General features: G+C 43.9%; 1 protein-coding gene across 4 annotated transcripts in view; it reads right to left on the bottom strand.

Moving 5' to 3' along the window:
• NUP210L (nucleoporin 210 like) overlaps positions 1-18,067 on the bottom strand; it is a 45,886-nt gene that overhangs the window by 13,531 nt on the left and 14,288 nt on the right. For 3 of the 4 annotated variants that reach the window (XM_048828055.2, XM_048828056.2, XM_048828059.2), the window contains 15 exons: positions 17,625-17,770; positions 16,400-16,621; positions 15,692-15,865; positions 14,986-15,178; positions 13,441-13,529; positions 12,989-13,093; positions 9,075-9,176; positions 8,056-8,184; positions 6,710-6,837; positions 5,630-5,762; positions 4,933-4,995; positions 4,213-4,392; positions 3,090-3,170; positions 1,381-1,512; positions 585-743 (listed from right to left, as the gene is read on the bottom strand). In XM_048828055.2, coding sequence (XP_048684012.1) covers positions 585-743; positions 1,381-1,512; positions 3,090-3,170; positions 4,213-4,392; positions 4,933-4,995; positions 5,630-5,762; positions 6,710-6,837; positions 8,056-8,184; positions 9,075-9,176; positions 12,989-13,093; positions 13,441-13,529; positions 14,986-15,178; positions 15,692-15,865; positions 16,400-16,621; positions 17,625-17,770 — 2,036 coding nt within the window. The remainder of the gene's footprint in view (positions 1-584; positions 744-1,380; positions 1,513-3,089; positions 3,171-4,212; positions 4,393-4,932; positions 4,996-5,629; positions 5,763-6,709; positions 6,838-8,055; positions 8,185-9,074; positions 9,177-12,988; positions 13,094-13,440; positions 13,530-14,985; positions 15,179-15,691; positions 15,866-16,399; positions 16,622-17,624; positions 17,771-18,067) is intronic. The other variant, XM_048828058.2, reaches the window with a different exon arrangement.

Genomic DNA, 18,067 nt, shown 5'->3' with positions numbered 1-18,067 from the left:
TCCTACTTACTGGCTGATATGATATTTGCTTTTATTCTGAAAATGCCAAGACTGTTTGGCTCCAGGCTCGAGAGCAGTCACTGAAACTGCCGCTGTGCAGGGGGTGATGATTTCTATTCCAAAGGCTTCAAGAGGCAAGTCTCAATGAAAATCCACATCAAAAGTGTGGGCTGGACATTTAGTGTGGGCAGGCCAGCTCATTAACAGAACTCTCCCTTGCTCTGCGGCAGAAACAACACTGCAGAAGGGGGGGGCTGGAGTTACACACAATCTATATACACCCCATGGGCAGCATGAATGAAGTCACCACTAACCAGGAGTATCAGTTAGCGAGAAATACAGAGACATGCAGAGAAGGGTTTACACATCTCTGTGCACACTGTGACTACAATACATCTTTTGTGATGCACCTGCTTGTGGACAGCCCGCAGTGTACTCCTATCCATGGCACACCTGCCAGCTTGACTTGGTATCTTGCCTAGGCTTCATTTCCTTTTTCCTCCTTGCTTCCGATATGAAATCCTGTCTTCTGCCTCTTCCCATGAAAGTAAGAGATACCATTTGGAGTGACCAGGACAACTTACCAATATTTGTACTTCATCTGAGAGTTCAGCCATATTTCCTTCAAACTGACCGGCGGATACATTCAGACATTGCACTGTCACTTTAATACTGGTTCTTCCAGCTGCCTTAGTATGTACAACCATAGCAAAGTTATTCTCAGGTAGAACCTGCAGGGAAACCTGACAGAGAGATGGTAGGGTTGTCATTACAGGCTGCTCGGGCCTTTCCAATCAACTGTTCATTTATAGTAAAGGAAAAATGCAGACAGATGCCATATGTAGGGTTCAAGAGGTCACTTTTCCCTTGCATTTTCTTCTTTATGATGAGAGATGCTATTATAAGTTAATTGGCTCTAGGTAGAATGGTTAATGAGTAACTCCCTCAAGAGCCTGGTACTGTTCCTCTTAAGATATACAAAGATAAGCATCCAGCTCAGTGCAGCTCCAGCTCTGCTTGGGCAAGGAGACAGCTAAAGACAGTCCCTGTCTCAAGGAGTTCACAATCTGAAACATACACACAGCAGACATAGTATAAGGAAGTTTAAGGCAATGTCACTGAAGAGATCACTGTAGAAGACTTTGTGAAAGGCTTTCTCTGTTTCAAAGAAGGACTAGGAGGAGGAAGGGGAGGTCATTTGGTGTCCTAATTTATGAAGGCAGGGTGGCAGGGATGCTGGCACTCAAGCCATATGGTCTGCAGAGCAGTGCTAATCTGCCCAGCCAGGAATTCTAATGCAGCTTGCCTTATCCCCAATGCCTTTAGCCACCACCTGGCATGCAGTGGGTTTTAATCACGTTGTTGTGGACAGCTCCATACCTCTGAGTGTCGGGGGAGAAGGTCCAGAACATCCCGTTTACTCATTGACCAGTGGAATATCAGCCCTGGGTTGGCATTACCAAAGGAAAATGGAGTCAGAGTGCTGGTCAGCCCCATGACATAAACAGGCATCTGCAAAGTAAAAATACTGTCACCATGGCACTCAGGGTATTGCTGATGTTTTCTACATTACAGTTTGGGCATCTAAGCTCAATTCTGGACGGAAAGCTTCCACAGGAGGAGAGATTAAAAAGCCTGGGACTGTTCATCTTAGAAAAGAGCCAACTCCGGGGGGATAGGACAGAGGTCTATGAAATCATGGCTGGGGTGGAGAAAGTGAACAGGGAAATGTTATCACCCCTTCAAACAACACAAAAACCAGCGGTCTCCCAATGAAATTAATAGGCAGCGGGTTTAAGACACACACCAGGAAGTACTTCTTCAAACAACGCACTGTCAACCTGTGGAACTCATTGCCAGGGGATGTTGTGAAGACCAAGACTATAACCAAGTTCAAAAAAGAACTAGATAAGTTCATGGGGAGAGGTCCAACAATGGCTGTTAACCAAGATGGTCAGGGATGTAATCCCATGCTCTGGTGTTCCTAAACCTCTGACTGCCAGAAGCTGGGACTGGATGACCTGGGATGGATCACTCAATAATTGCCCTGTTCTGTTCATTCCCTCTGAAGCATTTGGCACCAGCCACTGCTGGAACTCTGGGCTACATGGACCACTGGTCTGACCCAGTATGGCCGTTCTTATGAACGGCAGACAAAGAAATGAATAGGACACAGACTATGAGGAGTTGCCAAGATGGTGACACAAGAAATTAATTGTAAACTCTTCAAAAATAGTTAGGGTTTGTAGTATGTGTCATGAATTTGTTACCAACAGCATATTCTCTGAAGTCCCTTAACATTACTGTAAAACATACAAACAACCTAGCTAAATGCCTAGCCCTAGAGAAAATATAACAACCCCTTCTGACAGTGGCATATCCTTGTGTGCAGAAGACTCAGGTTCAGTCCCCCACGCCCTGGACTGGTGGAAGGAGCTGTGTATGGCAAATAGAGCAAGCATATTCTACCTGGACATACTCAGATCTTCGGCAGCAGCCAAGTAGTTCCCTTTTCAGTGTGCCTTCCATGCTGTCCTGCACATAACTTCCTTCTCACTTATACACACAAAGCATTTGAGAGCCTTTCTAAATTCCAAGTATGAGAACGTTTCAGAAACTATCTTACAACAGTGGACTAGATGCATGATTCACCACTAGCACGGTTTCTTGAGGCGTTTGTGAAGATATTCCAGGCTCCCTCTCCCCACTTTAATGATTTGTCTCTGCTGGGCCTTAGGGCACTGTCATTTCCCAGCTCCCATCCAGTGGAGCTCAGAGCTCTAACCCGCTGTAGGACTTAGGTTGCTAATCATTGTGAGAATGGGGTTTAGAGCGTACACAGTAGAACAGGAGTCAGCTAAAGTCTCCATTTGGTAAATTGGTGCCATTTGCTTGAGAAGGTTGGAAGTTACTGGTCTAGATGACTAAAGAAGTCCGTTTTCAGTTACTACATCACTTTAGTAAACCCTATCTCAGGATTTTCAGCACCATTTGGATTTATACCTGCAATCAAAAACTCCAGCTAGAGCTAAAAAGTCATTCACTACTTGCAGGTCACTGTGGTTTCCGATATTAGCTACAGAACTAACCTTGGTGGCTGTTATAAGCCTCGTGGCAGGTGCATGAATTCTTACTGCTCTCAGCTGAACTACTTCCAATTCCACTTGACCCTGCAATATATGGCAAATAACATGCTTTGAGATATAGGAGTAAAATGGACAATCTGAGGAAGGAGACTGGGGACCTACCATCAAAATAAACAGTGTGTAGGCTGGTTAGGGGCTCAGTTGGTAGCTTTAAAGGAGAACTAGATTTGCATGCAGTCCCAGAGGTTAGCAGAATTGCAGAAGTGACAGTCCCTGAAGAACATTAAGCAAACATGGCCACCACAGGCATCAACTTCTGTTGGCACCAGTGGGTGCTCGTGCCCCCCCACCCCAACTCTGCCCCTATTGGATCCCTCCCCAAATCCCTGCCCTGGTGCCGCCCCCTCCCCCAAGCGTGCCTCGTTCCCCCTCCTCCCCCCTCCCTCCCAGGCTTGCCACGTGAAACAGCTGCGCACTCAGGGCCCAGCAGCGCACTCAGGGGAGGTGGTGGAGTGGAGGGGAGGCAGAAGTGAGCTGGGGGGAGGGAGCGGGGGTGGAGCTGCCAGTGGGTGCAGAGCAGCCACCAATTTTTACTCGGGGGTGCTCCAGCCCCGGAGCACCCACGGAGTTGGCGCCTATGATGGCCACCAACACAGAGGCTGCAGCAGCTTATTTGCTAGCCAAGCAGGGAAAGTTTCTGGTTGGCATAGAGCTATTTGATGCCCCATTGCTTTCTCCCATGAATTAAACATTTACTTTGTTTCAACAATGCACTTCCTACTGAGGGTGCAACAAAGCAAGAAACACAGAGATGTAAGAGATGATGCCACTTAGTAAGGCTTTTCTCCCTCCAACAGGCAAAGGCCTTACCTCTCATTTCAAACATAAAACCAAAGAACAAACTACAATAATAACCCTACAATAACCTTTACTCCTGTCTAGGCACGACATGCATATAGTATGGGATCTTAGAGACGATGGGAGTTTTGTCCAACCAAGGATTTCAGGATCACTTCCACTGAGATGCCCAAACCCACCTGCAGATGTGCTTCCTCAGCAGAGGCCAGTGCAAGGAAAATACATCAGAGAAACAAATGAGGACTTACAAAACAAGCTAGGAAGATACCTTTGAGAAAACTATTACTTCTCCTGTGTCTTCACTGACCGCCTGAATGGTACCCTGTATTATGGCTGTTCCAACTGCCTTAGCCATCACCTGGCCCAGCCTGTTAACTACAGCCACAGTCTGGTTACTGATAGAGAAGTGAATGATGGACTGTGGCTGTGGGCCACCTTCTGACATCACCTGCAATATATTTAAACAGGAAACTGTAGCCCCAGAAAATGAGGTAAACTCAATTGAACCACATACCAGATCTGCGCTTTTCCTTGTCCACAAACAGAAAGCGTATGACATATTGGAAACAACGCAGTGTCTCTTCCCCCGCTTCTCAAGTGAGTGCATCAGATACACTTCACAGTGCAAATATATTTAAAAGAAACAGGAGAAGTTAGCCTGGAAATGATCTGGAGGTGAGAGTCTGAGAGGGAGGGGAAGAGAAGGCCAAACATACCTGATGTAATTTTGACTTCTACTGCTTAGGAAAGAGTGGGGAAGGTTAAGTGAGAAAGAGGTAGCAAAGTAGGAAACAGGAATAGGACCAATAATAGGATACAGAGCCTTTACCACCTGCTCTATCAGACATTTTTTACCAATACTATACTCTTTTAATATGGCAGGAGGAGTGGGGGGAGGGAGGAAGGAAGGAAGGAAGAAAGAAAGAGGCAAAGGGGATTGGGTAAATCCTATTTGTCTCTGGAAGAACTAAAATACTTTAAAGCTCACCTGCCTCATGTTGTGTGGAATGAGGGTCATTTCCTCTGGGTTGAGTTTGAATGGAGGAAAGACCTGGCAAAGGGAAAAGGAGGGAAAACTTTTTCTGCTGCAGGATTTCTTTTTAAAAAGACAAACCATTAATATTAAAAATACTCCTTGCTTAGTGGTGCACTACACAGGGTACCTGGCCAGTCTGCACTTAGTCTTGAAGTGCCACAGACATTCTACCAGCGCCCCCCCCCCCCACCAAAAACCTCACAAGAGCTAAAATTACCTATATTTTAGAGAACAATGAGATTGATGGTAGCTCAGTATTTGAATTCTTTGCTACAGCATACAAAATAAATCACATGTGCATTTTTCTAAGCTGATTATGCCACATCCCTTTGAGATCTCTATAACAGAGAATGGGACTCCCAGTTAGCAAACACCCTCTGTTTTGTAAACATCAGGACAACACAGATTTTTATGGAAAATGGGTTAATTTGGTAAAATAAACAAACAGCAGCATGTTGCCCTTATAAGAAATCTGTGATTTCTTACAAGATCTTTCCATTCTTTTATGACTGCCAAACCCATCTAAACGCCAAGCTTTTCAGGCCAACATTATCCAAGTGGGTTTTTTCACTGCACTTTGAAGGAAATGGTTCTACACCAAGTGAGAAACATCTGAAGATAGACAGGCACAAATGGTGAGCATTCTTACTTCAACCTTCCGAGGAGAAGAAGTGAATTTTCTTCCCATCTTGTCCCAGGCTGTAGCCACCAAGGTTGTCTGGCCTATTGCGACAGCTCGGAGTACGTAAACTTCAGAGTATTCACCCACTTCCTCCATTAGCCTGCAAAGATACTTAACAGTTTTTTCACTTTTCCCAGCTTGCATTAAAATTACATGCCTTTAATAGTTGATGTGTTTAAAATGAGTCTCTAATACTGAGGTTTGTGTTTCTAGACAGCCAGCACAGTCCTAGACTTATGTTACACAAAGCTCTGAGAGGCAGAATTCACAATCTGTGATAGTTGTGAGAAAGTCTGTGGCTGTGTTCAATCATGTTAATGCTTTGGAATCTATACATTCCAGGGAAATTAATGTCTCTTTCCTCATGCACACACCATTTTTGTCATGCTATGGCAAGGTTTAAGTTATATAATCCATTAAACGGTCCTTCATTTTCTCTGACATCATTGCTGAATACTAAGATATTTGTAAATAAGTACATATATTTTCATCTGCCTCCACAGTAGGCAAGCCGAACAGTATTAATACAGGGATTCCAAGGAAAATTATTTCAATCAAAAGAGCTATACATTTATCGGACCTAACCATGCCAGAAATAAACACTGTAAACATATTTAATACACAGCTATATTTTCCTGTGGCAAGGGGATTCTGTGGCAGTGTAGAAAACCGAGTGATGGGAATGGAAATCAGCACTTTGCCTTCTGCATCACTTTTCATTGAGGATCTACACTGAGAGGTTTACAAATATGAATTAAGCCTGGCAATCTACCCTATGAGGTACTTATGTATGATCCCCACTTTACAGAAGATTAAACCTCAGACATGGGGAGGTGAAGCGACTTTCCCAAGAACACACATACTGAGACAGTGACATAACTGGAGAGACTTTGGATATCTAGTCACCACAACACTCCTTTAGCCAGGGGATGGATAGGGTGCTGGATTTTGCTCTGTAGTAATCAGTTCTATTTTGCAGTAGACAATGGATATTATCAGCTGCTACTTGAGGTGGAAATGCACCAGGCTGCCTACTGTAGTACTCACACAAGTGTAACAATAGCAGATGCTGCCTGCAGTTTGAGCTTCATGTACTTGAAATATTTGCTCCTGAATGGATGTCGATGAAAACCAAGGACTCGCACGCTGACTAGGACAGATTTGCCAATCTCGATCTAAGTAAAAAGAGCACTTTTACAATTTTTGGTGGTGTCTTTGTACCTATGCTTAACCTTGGATGGGCTGCAAAAGGACACCACCCACCTTACCTCTCTTAAGTTCTCTTTCCTACCTGCAGAGAGATACTCACATAGGCAGGACACTCAAGAGGATGCACACAGGCTCCCACTTCTTTCAGTGTCACTTCTTGATCAGAAATATAGGGTTGTTGCTGTTAAAATTAGAGGCTCATCTCTTCTAGGAGCTGCTGTGGGGCTACCAGAACGTATGGCAGCCCCTACAGTATGAGGCACGGATCCACACTGGGTCTTCCATTGTGTACCGAGTGACATTATTATTGGGACACTTAATGGCCTTAAATACATTTTTTAACCCAGGTAAAATAAGATTTCACATTAATAAAGTGTGAAAAAAAACAAAAAGACTGGCCTGGTCCTTCTACAGCAGTATGATTTACTGCCAAAAACAAACCTCTGAAGTGGATGCAAGATCTCATGGTTTATCACCTAGCTAAGACACTACACTCAATCTTCAACATAAGCCCCTTGCAGCTCAGTTCCAGAAGAAGTTGTTCCTCCCCCAAGGAGGAGGAGAAGAGTGGATACTTGGGCAGGAGTTGGTAGTGTCTAACCAAGCACTGAAGAAAAAAATACAACTTCTCTTGCAGTCCTGTGTACAAATCTTGCACCAAGTGCATCAAGCCCAGCTATGTGGCTCATGTGAATTATCTCTGCTCCACAGGATTTGAAGAAAGAATCATAAGAATGATAGAAACAAAATGTAACTCATATTTTTGAAGCCTCAAACTCTCAAAACCGCCACCTATCATAGTTAAGAGTCTATCGTCTTTATTAAGCAACCTAGAGAAAGATGAGTTTCTTCATGATGGCGGGTGCACGAATGCACGTTGTGCAGTGACATTCTTTGTCCTTGGGAGCCAACAGCATAGTGGAATAGCCAAGAATTCTGTTCTCGGATGCCTAGGTGAAAGGCTTCCACTGACAGTGTCTCTTGTATTTAAGAAGATACATTCACACAGATTTCTCTAACAGTTTGAAAATAAAACAAATGTCTCTTGAAAGGAAAATTACTTCATAGATGGCTCCATACAATGCAAACAAACAAACAAAGAACATAAATAAGATAAAAAAAAAATCACATCCCACCAGGCTAGGTTTTTTACAGACATTTGAGTTTCCCTAAAATTGTCTCACCTTATCAATGAGATCCACCTCCAACTCATGCATATCAGACACATGTAGATAGACTGCAGCTGGTCCCAGAAATGCCAGACAGAGATCGTAGACCTCCAAGGTTAGAGATCCAGGATGCAAAGGGACAATCTACAAGGAAAGTGAGGAGGTATTAGCCATATTATCTGCCGTGGATACCGATTTAATTTACATCTCTGTCACCAAAAAGCTAAAGCTAACTCGTAAAAGTGACTAAGTCTAGCATTCTGCTGAAAAGTCATTGTTCAAACAACATGTAAACGAAAGAGGGAAAAGCTCTGTTAGGGTCAACCAGAAGCCACCACAGGACTGTTCCTATAGCACAGTTACTGGAACATTGTCCAGTCTAGTTTTAAGTGTTTTCATCACTTCCCCTGGAAATTATTCAACAGTCCAGAAGGTCATACAGTCAGGATGTTTCTTCCTGATATTCAGGCTAAATTTCTCTCTACAGGAAGGCAAAGCTGACTCAAGTTTGATTTCTGACCCCACTGCTCACTCATGCCTCTGGGCCAGTTAGCACCAAATAGTATATTGTATTATATTTATTGTTACAGGAAACAGCAGCAAGGAAAACTACAGGAGAGAATTAATTTTGATCGAGCAGCTATAATGGTTGAAAGTGTCACCCTATACAGGATCTGGAAGTCAGCGAAGTCCCTAAACGTATAATAAAACCCAAAAGGTAAATTAAATCTATACACAGTAACTGATACAGTGTATTTTGTACCATTTGGTGACAGGTATTCCTTAATTCATTATTCTAATGTTTTCTCTTATTAAGAACCTATTCCAACAAATATCAGGCTCACTTTACACACTTGCTGGCAATCAAGTACTCCAGCGTGTTAAAGTGAACTGCATAAACAGTTCTGAAGGTAAAAAGAAATGAGAGATGGAAAGTAAGAAAAAATATCGATTTCTTTCCAGGAGGGTGAATCGCACTGTGAGATTCTGAACCCAGGCTGTTCTCCAGGGGAGAACATCTTGAATGTGCTCACCTCGATGGCACTCTCTGCTTCTAGGTATGTAGTGTTTACGATCTCCTCTTTGCTGCTGTTGACGAAGAAATACCCAGATCCTTCCACTAGATCAAATATTTCCTAAAATGGTACAGAAAAAGGAGTAAAATCCCAGTGCACTCACTTCTCTACCAACTCAGAGTGCTGGCTCACTGACTGAGGGGTTTAAATCCTGCAGTCCTTACTCAGCTTTTACTCAGTCTCCAAAGGGAGTTTTAGCCCAAGTAAGAATTGAGAATTGCAAGCTGCATGAAATATTTTTAAAACACTGTAATAAAGGCTCAAATTATAGGTGTACCCCAACTAAAAAAACCCAAAACAGTAAGAAGACCAAAAAAATGCCACCATGGCTAAACAGCAGAGTAAAAGAAATCAAAGCCTACTGAGGAAAACAGAAAGGAACATACATTCTGACACATCACGTGTAAAGGAATACTTCAGCAGGCCAAAAAAGAATTTGAAGAGAAATTAGCAAAAGACACAAAAACCTAACAGCAAAATTTCTTTACGTACATCAGAACCAGGAATGCTGCCAAACAATCAGTGAGGCCACTGGATGGTAAAGAAGCACTGAAGGAAGACAAGGCCATTGCAGAGAAGCTAAATGAATTCTTTGCATCAGTCTTCATTGTGAAGGATGTGAGGGAGATTCCCAAACCTGATCTAGTCTTTTTATGTGACAAATCAGAGGAACTGTCCCAGCTTGAAATGTCAATAAAAGGAGGTTTTGGAACAAACTGATAAATTAAACAGGACTAAAAGTCACCAGGACCTGATGGTATTCACCCAAGAGTTCTGAAGAAACTCATACATGAAGTTGCAGAACTACTAACTGTGGTATGTAACTTATCGCTTAAATCAACCTCTTTACCAGAAAGAAAAGGAGTACTTGTGGCACCTTAGAGACTAACCAATTTATTTGAGCATGAGCTTTCGTGAGCTACAGCTCACTTCATCGGATGCATACCGTGGAAACTGCAGCAGACTTTATATACACACAGAGAATATGAAACAATACCTCCTCCCAGCCCACTGTCCTGCTGGTAATAGCTTATCTAAAGTGATCATCAGGTTGGGCCATTTCCAGCACAAATCCAGGTTTTCTCACCCTCCACCCCCCCACACAAATTCACTCTCCTGCTGGTGATAGCCCATCCAAAGTGACAACTCTTTAAAGAGTTGTCACTTTGGATGGGCTATCACCAGCAGGAGAGTGAATTTGTGTGTGGGGGGTGGAGGGTGAGAAAACCTGGATTTGAAAGAGTTGTCACTTTGGATGGGCTATCACCAGCAGGAGAGTGAATTTGTGTGGGGGGGTGGAGGGTGAGAAAACCTGGATTTGTGCTGGAAATGGCCCAACCTGATGATCACTTTAGATAAGCTATTACCAGCAGGACAGTGGGCTGGGAGGAGGTATTGTTTCATATTCTCTGTGTGTATATAAAGTCTGCTGCAGTTTCCACGGTATGCATCCGATGAAGTGAGCTGTAGCTCACGAAAGCTCATGCTCAAATAAATTGGTTAGTCTCTAAGGTGCCACAAGTACTCCTTTTCTTTTTGCGAATACAGACTAACACGGCTGTTACTCTGAAACCTCTTTACCAGATGACTGGAGGTTAACTAATGTAACACGGATTTTTTAAAAAAGGCTCCAGAAGCAATCCTGGCAATTACATGCCAGTGAGTCTAACTTCAGTACCAGGGAAATTGTAGTAAAGAACAGAACTGTAGTAAAGAACAGAATTATCAGACACATAGATGAACATGATTTGTTGGGGAAGACTCAACATGGCTTCTGTAAAGGGAAATCATGCCTCACCACTCTATTAGAATTCTTTGAGGGGTCAACAAACATATGGACAAGGGTGATCTAGTCGATATAATGAACTTGGACTTTCAGAAAGCCTTTGACAAGGTCCCTAGCCAAAGGCTCTTAAGCAAAGCACACAGACATGAGATAAGAAAGAAGGTCTGACCAGTAACTGGTTAAAAGATAAAAAACAAAGGTTAGGAATAAATGGCCAGTTTTCACAGTGGACACAGGTAAATAGCAGGGTCCTCCAAGAATCAGTACCTGGACAAGTGCTATTCAACATATTCATAAATGATCTGGAAAAAGGGGTAAACAGTAAGGTGGTCAAATTTGCAGATGATACAAAAGTTACTAAATACAGTTAAATCCAGAGCTGACTGCAAAGAGTTACCAGGGGATCTCACTAAATTGGGTGACCGGGGAAAATGGCAGATAAAATTCAGTGTTGATAAATGCAAAGTAATGCACATTGGAAAACAATCTCAAGTATACATACAAAATGATGAGGTTTAAATGAGCTATTACTGCTCAAGAAAGAGATCTTGTAGTCATTCTGGATATCCTCTGAAATATCTGCTCACTGTGCAGCAGCAATCAAAAAAACTGACAGAATGTTAGGCACCATCAGGAAAGGGACAAATAATAAGACAGAAAAGTATCATAATGCCACTATATAAACCCATGTTACACTCCCATTTTTGAATACTGCCTGCAGTTCTGGTCACCCCATCTCAAAAATCATATAATTGGAATTGAAAATAAATATTGAATTGGAAAAAGTACAGAGAAGGGCAGCAAAACCGATGAGAGGGATGGAACAGCTTTCATTTGAGGAGAGACTAAAAAGACTCTGACTGTTCAGCCTGGAAAAGAGACGACGAAGATGGCATATGGCAGAGGGTTGTAAATCACGACTGGCGTGGGGAAAGCGAAGAGGAAAGTGTTATTTACCCCTTCACATAACACAAGAACCAGGGTCACCCAATGAAATTAACAGGCAGCATGTTTAAAAAAGCATAAGGCAATACAGTCCTTCTTCACACACGTCAACTTATGGAACTCATCTCCAGGGGATGTTGTGAAGGCCAAAAGTATAAGTGGATTCAAAAAAGAATGAGAGAAGTTCATGGGGAGAGGTCCATCAATGGCTATTAGCCAAGATGGCCAGGGACGCAACCCCATGCTCCTGTGTCCCTAAACCTCTACTGCCAGAAGCTGGGACTGTATGACAGGGGATGGATCACTCAATAAATTGTCCTGTTCTGATCATTTCCTGTGAAGCATCAGGCACTGGAAGACAGGACACTGGGCTAGATGGACCACTGGTCTGACCCAGTCTGGCCACTGTTATGTTCTTATAAGTAAAAACCAAATAAAGACCTCAAATTTGGCCCTAAGTGATGAGGTGATTAAGAATAGCCAGCTGTAACACACAAAGTCATGATTCCCCCAAGGAGACCCTGCTGACCCAACAAAGAAAGGAAGCTCAAGGGCATCAGCTAGTACCATGTATCCAATTAAAATAATTGTGAATGGTCCAGCCTGGGGGTTAGTGCTTTGGATTTTCAAATGGAAAACCCAAGATTGATTTCCCATCACTCACTGGCCAGTGGGCAGGGATTGGGAGTGCTACAGAGACACTCAACAGAAGGGCAATGAACAGTGATTCCTCCACTAATTGCACTGTCTCTTCAGTTTCACTGAAACAGACCAGGACAAGCCTCATTAAGTGTTTTGTGAAGAATACTTGCAGACCATCTCTCTTAACACTCATCTGGAACAGTGGCCTTCTTTTCAGAAGCACCGCTACCCTTGAACATAAGCAGCACTTGCAGTCCAACACCACACTGTATTTACATTTCATTGAGCAGAAAGAGGAAGATCAAAGCGTTTATCATTCCATTAAGTGATGATCAGTTATACAACAGATGGGCATGAGCTTTATGCAGGGACACACGTTCACTGTCTTCTAAATATTCATGAAGGCAGTTGAGGGGAAAAAAACATCTGATGATAAAATCCTGCGTAATATACAAAAGACTGATGTGATATGACTTAGCCATACTAATAACCTTCTTACCTTCACAGCAGGATGATTATAGATAGTGGCATTGTCTGGCACCACCGTCACATCCTCTACCAGTAACAACTCCACAGCCGTGGAGGTTGGCAAGTTAGATACTTCCTAAGTGCACAACCAAAAGCAGAGAGAAGTTACATTAGTATTCCTTCTAGTCCTGAAGCCCCAAACCTCCTCTTTCGCAGAAGGAACTAATGATTGCAGTGGTAGTGCACTAGCCCTTCTCCTAACTGGCTGAGATGGCAGAAATAGGACTTTCCTCTTGAAAGAGGACAAAGCCCAGTATTCAAACCTGAAGATAAAATTATCTGCACAATCCTAACCTACTCAGCTCAATGTGTCAGTAGACTGCAACAGTTTGCTAGACAGATCAGTCAGAGATTAAGCAATCCATACTACACTCATCTCAGAAGCGTTTGAAAATGTGCCCCAAAATGTCCTCTTTCACTCACTCTTGGACTGCCTCTCTCTGAATACTTCACAAAGCTGACTCCAATCAGAATAGTCCCTTTGATGCGGTGCACCTCAAGGAGCTGATGCCCTATAAGCAACAGAGAGCAGAAATTTCACTGGAAACGAGATAGAATTTGAAAAGGAAAAACGAACAAAAAACAATTCCACCTTCAACTAGGAATAAGAGTGAGTAGGATGCAGTATTTGCAAATGAGGTTCACGAGCAATAATTTCAGTGTTAAGAATTGGACGCAATTAATTGTTAGAAATCTGCTTGACTTGTTCTTTGACGGCTTTCTTGTGCTGTATGTTTAAAAGCACATATATATAATACATCTGATGAAGTGAGCTGTAGCTCACGAAAGCTCATGCTCAAATAAATTGGTTAGTCTCTAAGGTGCCACAAGTACTCCTTTTCTTTTTGCGAATACAGACTAACACGGCTGTTCCTCTGAAACCTATATATAATCCATTAGCCATGCTATGGCACTTTTAAAGGCTGTAACAGAGTAGCAGTGTTTGTCTGACATACCCCACCCACCCTGTAAGCAGGAGGAAATTCTGTTGGGAAAGGGCTAAGAGGGTGCTGATGACTCACTTAGGCAGGTGGCTTGTTACTCCATTTGCAGATTAAGGGAACTGGGACTGGCTCTCTAAAGAAATGATCTTGCGCAGGGGTGGGCAAACTTTTTGGCCTGAGGGCCACATCTGGGTATGGAAATTCTATGGTGGGCCATGAATGCTCACGAAATTGGTGATTGGGGTGCGGGATGGGGTGAGGGCTCCGGCTGGGGGTGCAGGCTCTGGGGATGAGGGGTTGCGAGTGCAGGAGGGTGCTCCAGGCAGGGATTGAGGGGTTCGACTGGGGGGAGGGGGATCAGGGCTGGGGCAGGGGTACAGGAGGGGGTCGGGGGTGCAGGCTCTGGGTGGCACTTACTTCAAGGAGCTCCCAGAAGCAGTGGCATGTCCCCCATCCGGCTCCTACTTGGAGGCGCGGCCAGGCGGCTCTGTGTGCAGCCCTGTCTGTAGGCGCCGGCCCGCAGCTCCCATTGGTCGTGGTTCGTGGCCAATGGGAGCTGTGGGGGCAGCGCTAGGGGCAGTGTGCAGAGCCCCCTGGTTGCCCCTGTGCGTAGGAGCTGGAGGGCGGCGTGCTGCTGCTTCTGGGAGCCGCGCGGAGTGGGTCAAGCCCCGGACCCCACTCCCCAGCAGGAGCTCAAGGGCCAGATTAAAATATCTGGAGGGCTGGATGCAGTTTGCCCACCTCTGATCTAGTGAGTGGGCTGAACAGTCCTTAGGGAAGAACCTAGGAGGAGCCCAGCCTAGGGAGAAAACTTGAAGTTTGAGCTTAATTTATGTTAAATTCTTTATTAATAAAGCCAAAATCATTAGAGAAAGTGAAACCCAAATATCATGGTGATGCATAGATACAGAGATTATATTAGGAGGAAGGAGAGAGAGAGTTTGAGCTAAATTCAGTGCTGGGGTAAGCAGGAGCAACTCCGACTGACTTCATTGGAGTTCAGTGTATAAAACTGAACAGGTACCGTGCAATCTGGTCTGTCCACTCCCATCATCCTTTGCTACCATCTGCATGGACTTTGAGTCAGTAAAGTGTGCGACAGTTTCATTGGCTGATTTCCACTCCAGCACCAGGGAGCTAAAGTTGTCAAACTTCCGCCGGTGCTGATCAAACACGGCCAACTCCAAAACTGTATTCCTCAAACTGGACACGGGGATCTACACCCAAAATAACAGAACTCAATCTTATTAGTAACTCGGAGCCTGATTCTAGAGAAAAAGCACCTTGCAGCCCATAGCCACCTTCATCTGAATGAGAGAGGCATTGGCCACTGTTGGAAGACAGGACTCTGTGCTAGATGGACCTTTGGTCTGACCCAGTATGGCCGTTCTAAGAGACTACAGGGCCCAGGATGCTGTGACTCCTCTTTGGAGTTTTCTTATGCAGAAAGTGAGTTACTGCCAAATTACACAGTAGTTTGATGTAATTACTCAGCCATTTTGATGGGAAGAGGAACTGAGCAGAGATCATCAAGGTAGTTTAATTTGACAGAGGTGATTCCATCTTCAGATAATGGATTTCCTGGTAATAGCTATTAAATTATCAGTTAGTGCTACACAAGCTTCATCTGGACATCAAACATATCACACACATCATGGGTTTCCAATCATCCTACAAATGATTATAGAGAGGAGTGTTATTCATTCTTTTTAAAACATATAAAGTCTTACCAGCTGTTTGTTGTGCTGAGGCAATGGGCAAGGCTGAGCATCTGCAGCTATCTTGTACACTGGAGTCACAGACATACTGGCTGGATGAGCACAAATGAAAGTCACCTGCACAGTTTCCACGGCAGGACTAGGGTTCAGGACTCCTGGCTGATTACCTACTTGGAGCATAAGCACCTTCAAGGACATACAAGGGAGATGGTTAGCCAGCAGGCTTTTCAATTTCAGCTATATCCATGATGTCATGTTGAACAGCATCCCAAAATGGGTTTATTTACAGAAAACAAAAGCCAGACCATGCCAGGATGTCAGGGGTTGTGATAAAAGTCTAGTCTATAAGCAAAATACTGAGACTCAAAAACAAACACACAGTCTAGGGGAGACTCTCTAGAGGCCCAGCGTGTCCAGGGAGCCCCCCTCACTAATGGGGCACCTCTGCACTGAATACTGTTAAGTATCAGATGCAGCAATACACTATCCCTTTCTCTATTTCCACAGCGAAGTGGACAGTAGGCATTTCTAAAATGATTTTCAGGTACACAAGAGTCAAACTGTCCCTTAGTTAGGGTGTACTGGTGCAAGCCATGAACTTTCCTGGCAGGAGAAATAGAACATGTTTTTTTCACACTGTATTGCTTTATGTGTGAGAGATTAGCCGATCTGTTGCCAGCTGGTTATTACACTGCAGAAAATGTAGGTGTGTTTCCCTACCTGCTCCCCCAGCTCCAGGCAAAAAATCCGGTAAATGTACTGGTTCTGTTTCCTTTTAGTTGGCAGTCGGATCTGTGTAACCTCAATTTTTTCCTCATGCTCCACGGTCAATTCCAAGAAGAAACGAGATGGTTCCAAAACCCATGGCCCCGGCCCGCCTTCAAATACCATCTGCTTCGCTGACTGCCAAGTCACCAATGCCACCTCCACTGGGTTTAGAGCCTGATCACACAAAGAGAAATGAGCAGACTCTGCTATTTGAATATATAGTCTCAGCAAGGGCATACAAAAGGTAATATCTATAATACAACCAATGGGCCTAATTCTCAGTTACACTCAGGCTCCTTCATACCACTCAGCAGTGGGAAGGGCCTTTAAGTGGAGCCAGCTGGCCACTGTTTGCCAGAAGCTGGGAATGGACAACAGGGGATGGATCACTTGGTGATTCCCTGTTCTGTTCATTCCCTCTGGGACACCTGGCATTGGCCACTGTTGGAAGACAGGACTCTGGGCTAGATGGACCTTTGGTCTGACCCAGTATGGCGGTTCGCATGTTCTTATACAGGCCTGAAAGGTTGAGAAACTACACAATATTATAGAAAGAGGCCATTTGCTATTGGATCTGGGTTGGACTATATTGAGCTATCTGTAAGAAAACTAATACTTTATATAATAATCTGCACCAAAAATAAAAAAGACACCCTACTGGGGCAGAAGAAAGCTCAGCTAACAGGAAAAGAAAAATTACTACTGCAACAGAAGACCTGCTCAGATGCATTTGATGGTTTTTCACAAAAAGAATTTATTCAATCCTCTGAGTCTGGGAGGATGGTAGTTGAAAAACATGGTTTCAACTGTGGGCAGGTGTAATGACAAGGAAAAAGACATATGGGAGGAACTTTCTCCTCCCAGAGAAAAACATAGCAATATTTCAGGGTGATATACATTAAACTCCCTGCTCCAAGGGACTTGCCAAATGTTAATTAATAAAGCCTCACAAATCCCTCAACGGGGCAGGGATAAAGTGCCCTCTCTTTCTGACCACAATTCCATGACAACATGAATACGGGCAGGCAGTCCACAACAGAAGGGAAGTGTGCACTAGCATCGCTGCCTCACAACCATCAGTGGGTTTGCTCCCGAAGCAAATATGGGAAAACAGCAAAGACAAAAGAAGGACTCAAATAGCAGGGAACAAAGTAGAGAGAGGGGAGCATCTCCTCACCTTGAGAGGCTCATAAGCAGCAAATGTGGCACTGGTTTCAAAATACTCCTGGTACACTGTCGCGCTCACCGTTACTAAAGTGTGTCCCAAGGACTTCGCCGCTAACTGGATACTGGAGCAGAATGGCAGGCCAGGTTTCTGATTACCTGTAAATTTGAGAGCATTTTTTCAGCACTTTCTACATCTCCGACGAGCAGGGCTGATGTCTGGACACAGGGTTACGGCTGTAATGGAATCCATGACTTCCCAAATTTTTCCTAAACGTTTCCCAGACTGTCATCCTTTCGCCACTCGTCCTGTCCCCGTTAGCTGTTGGAAGACTTGAATTATACAGTTCCAGACATTATGACAGGATGACTAACCTTCTGTCTAGACCTTGTGACTGATTGACACAATACTCACACTGGAAAATGGGGAATGACACTTTGGGAAATAAATTATAA

The sequence above is a fragment of the Caretta caretta genome, chromosome 24 (genome assembly GCF_965140235.1).
Source record: "Caretta caretta isolate rCarCar2 chromosome 24, rCarCar1.hap1, whole genome shotgun sequence".
Taxonomy (NCBI): Eukaryota; Metazoa; Chordata; order Testudines; family Cheloniidae; genus Caretta; species Caretta caretta.
Note: the sequence above shows the minus strand (reverse complement) of the source record. Positions and strands in the feature narration are given on the sequence as shown.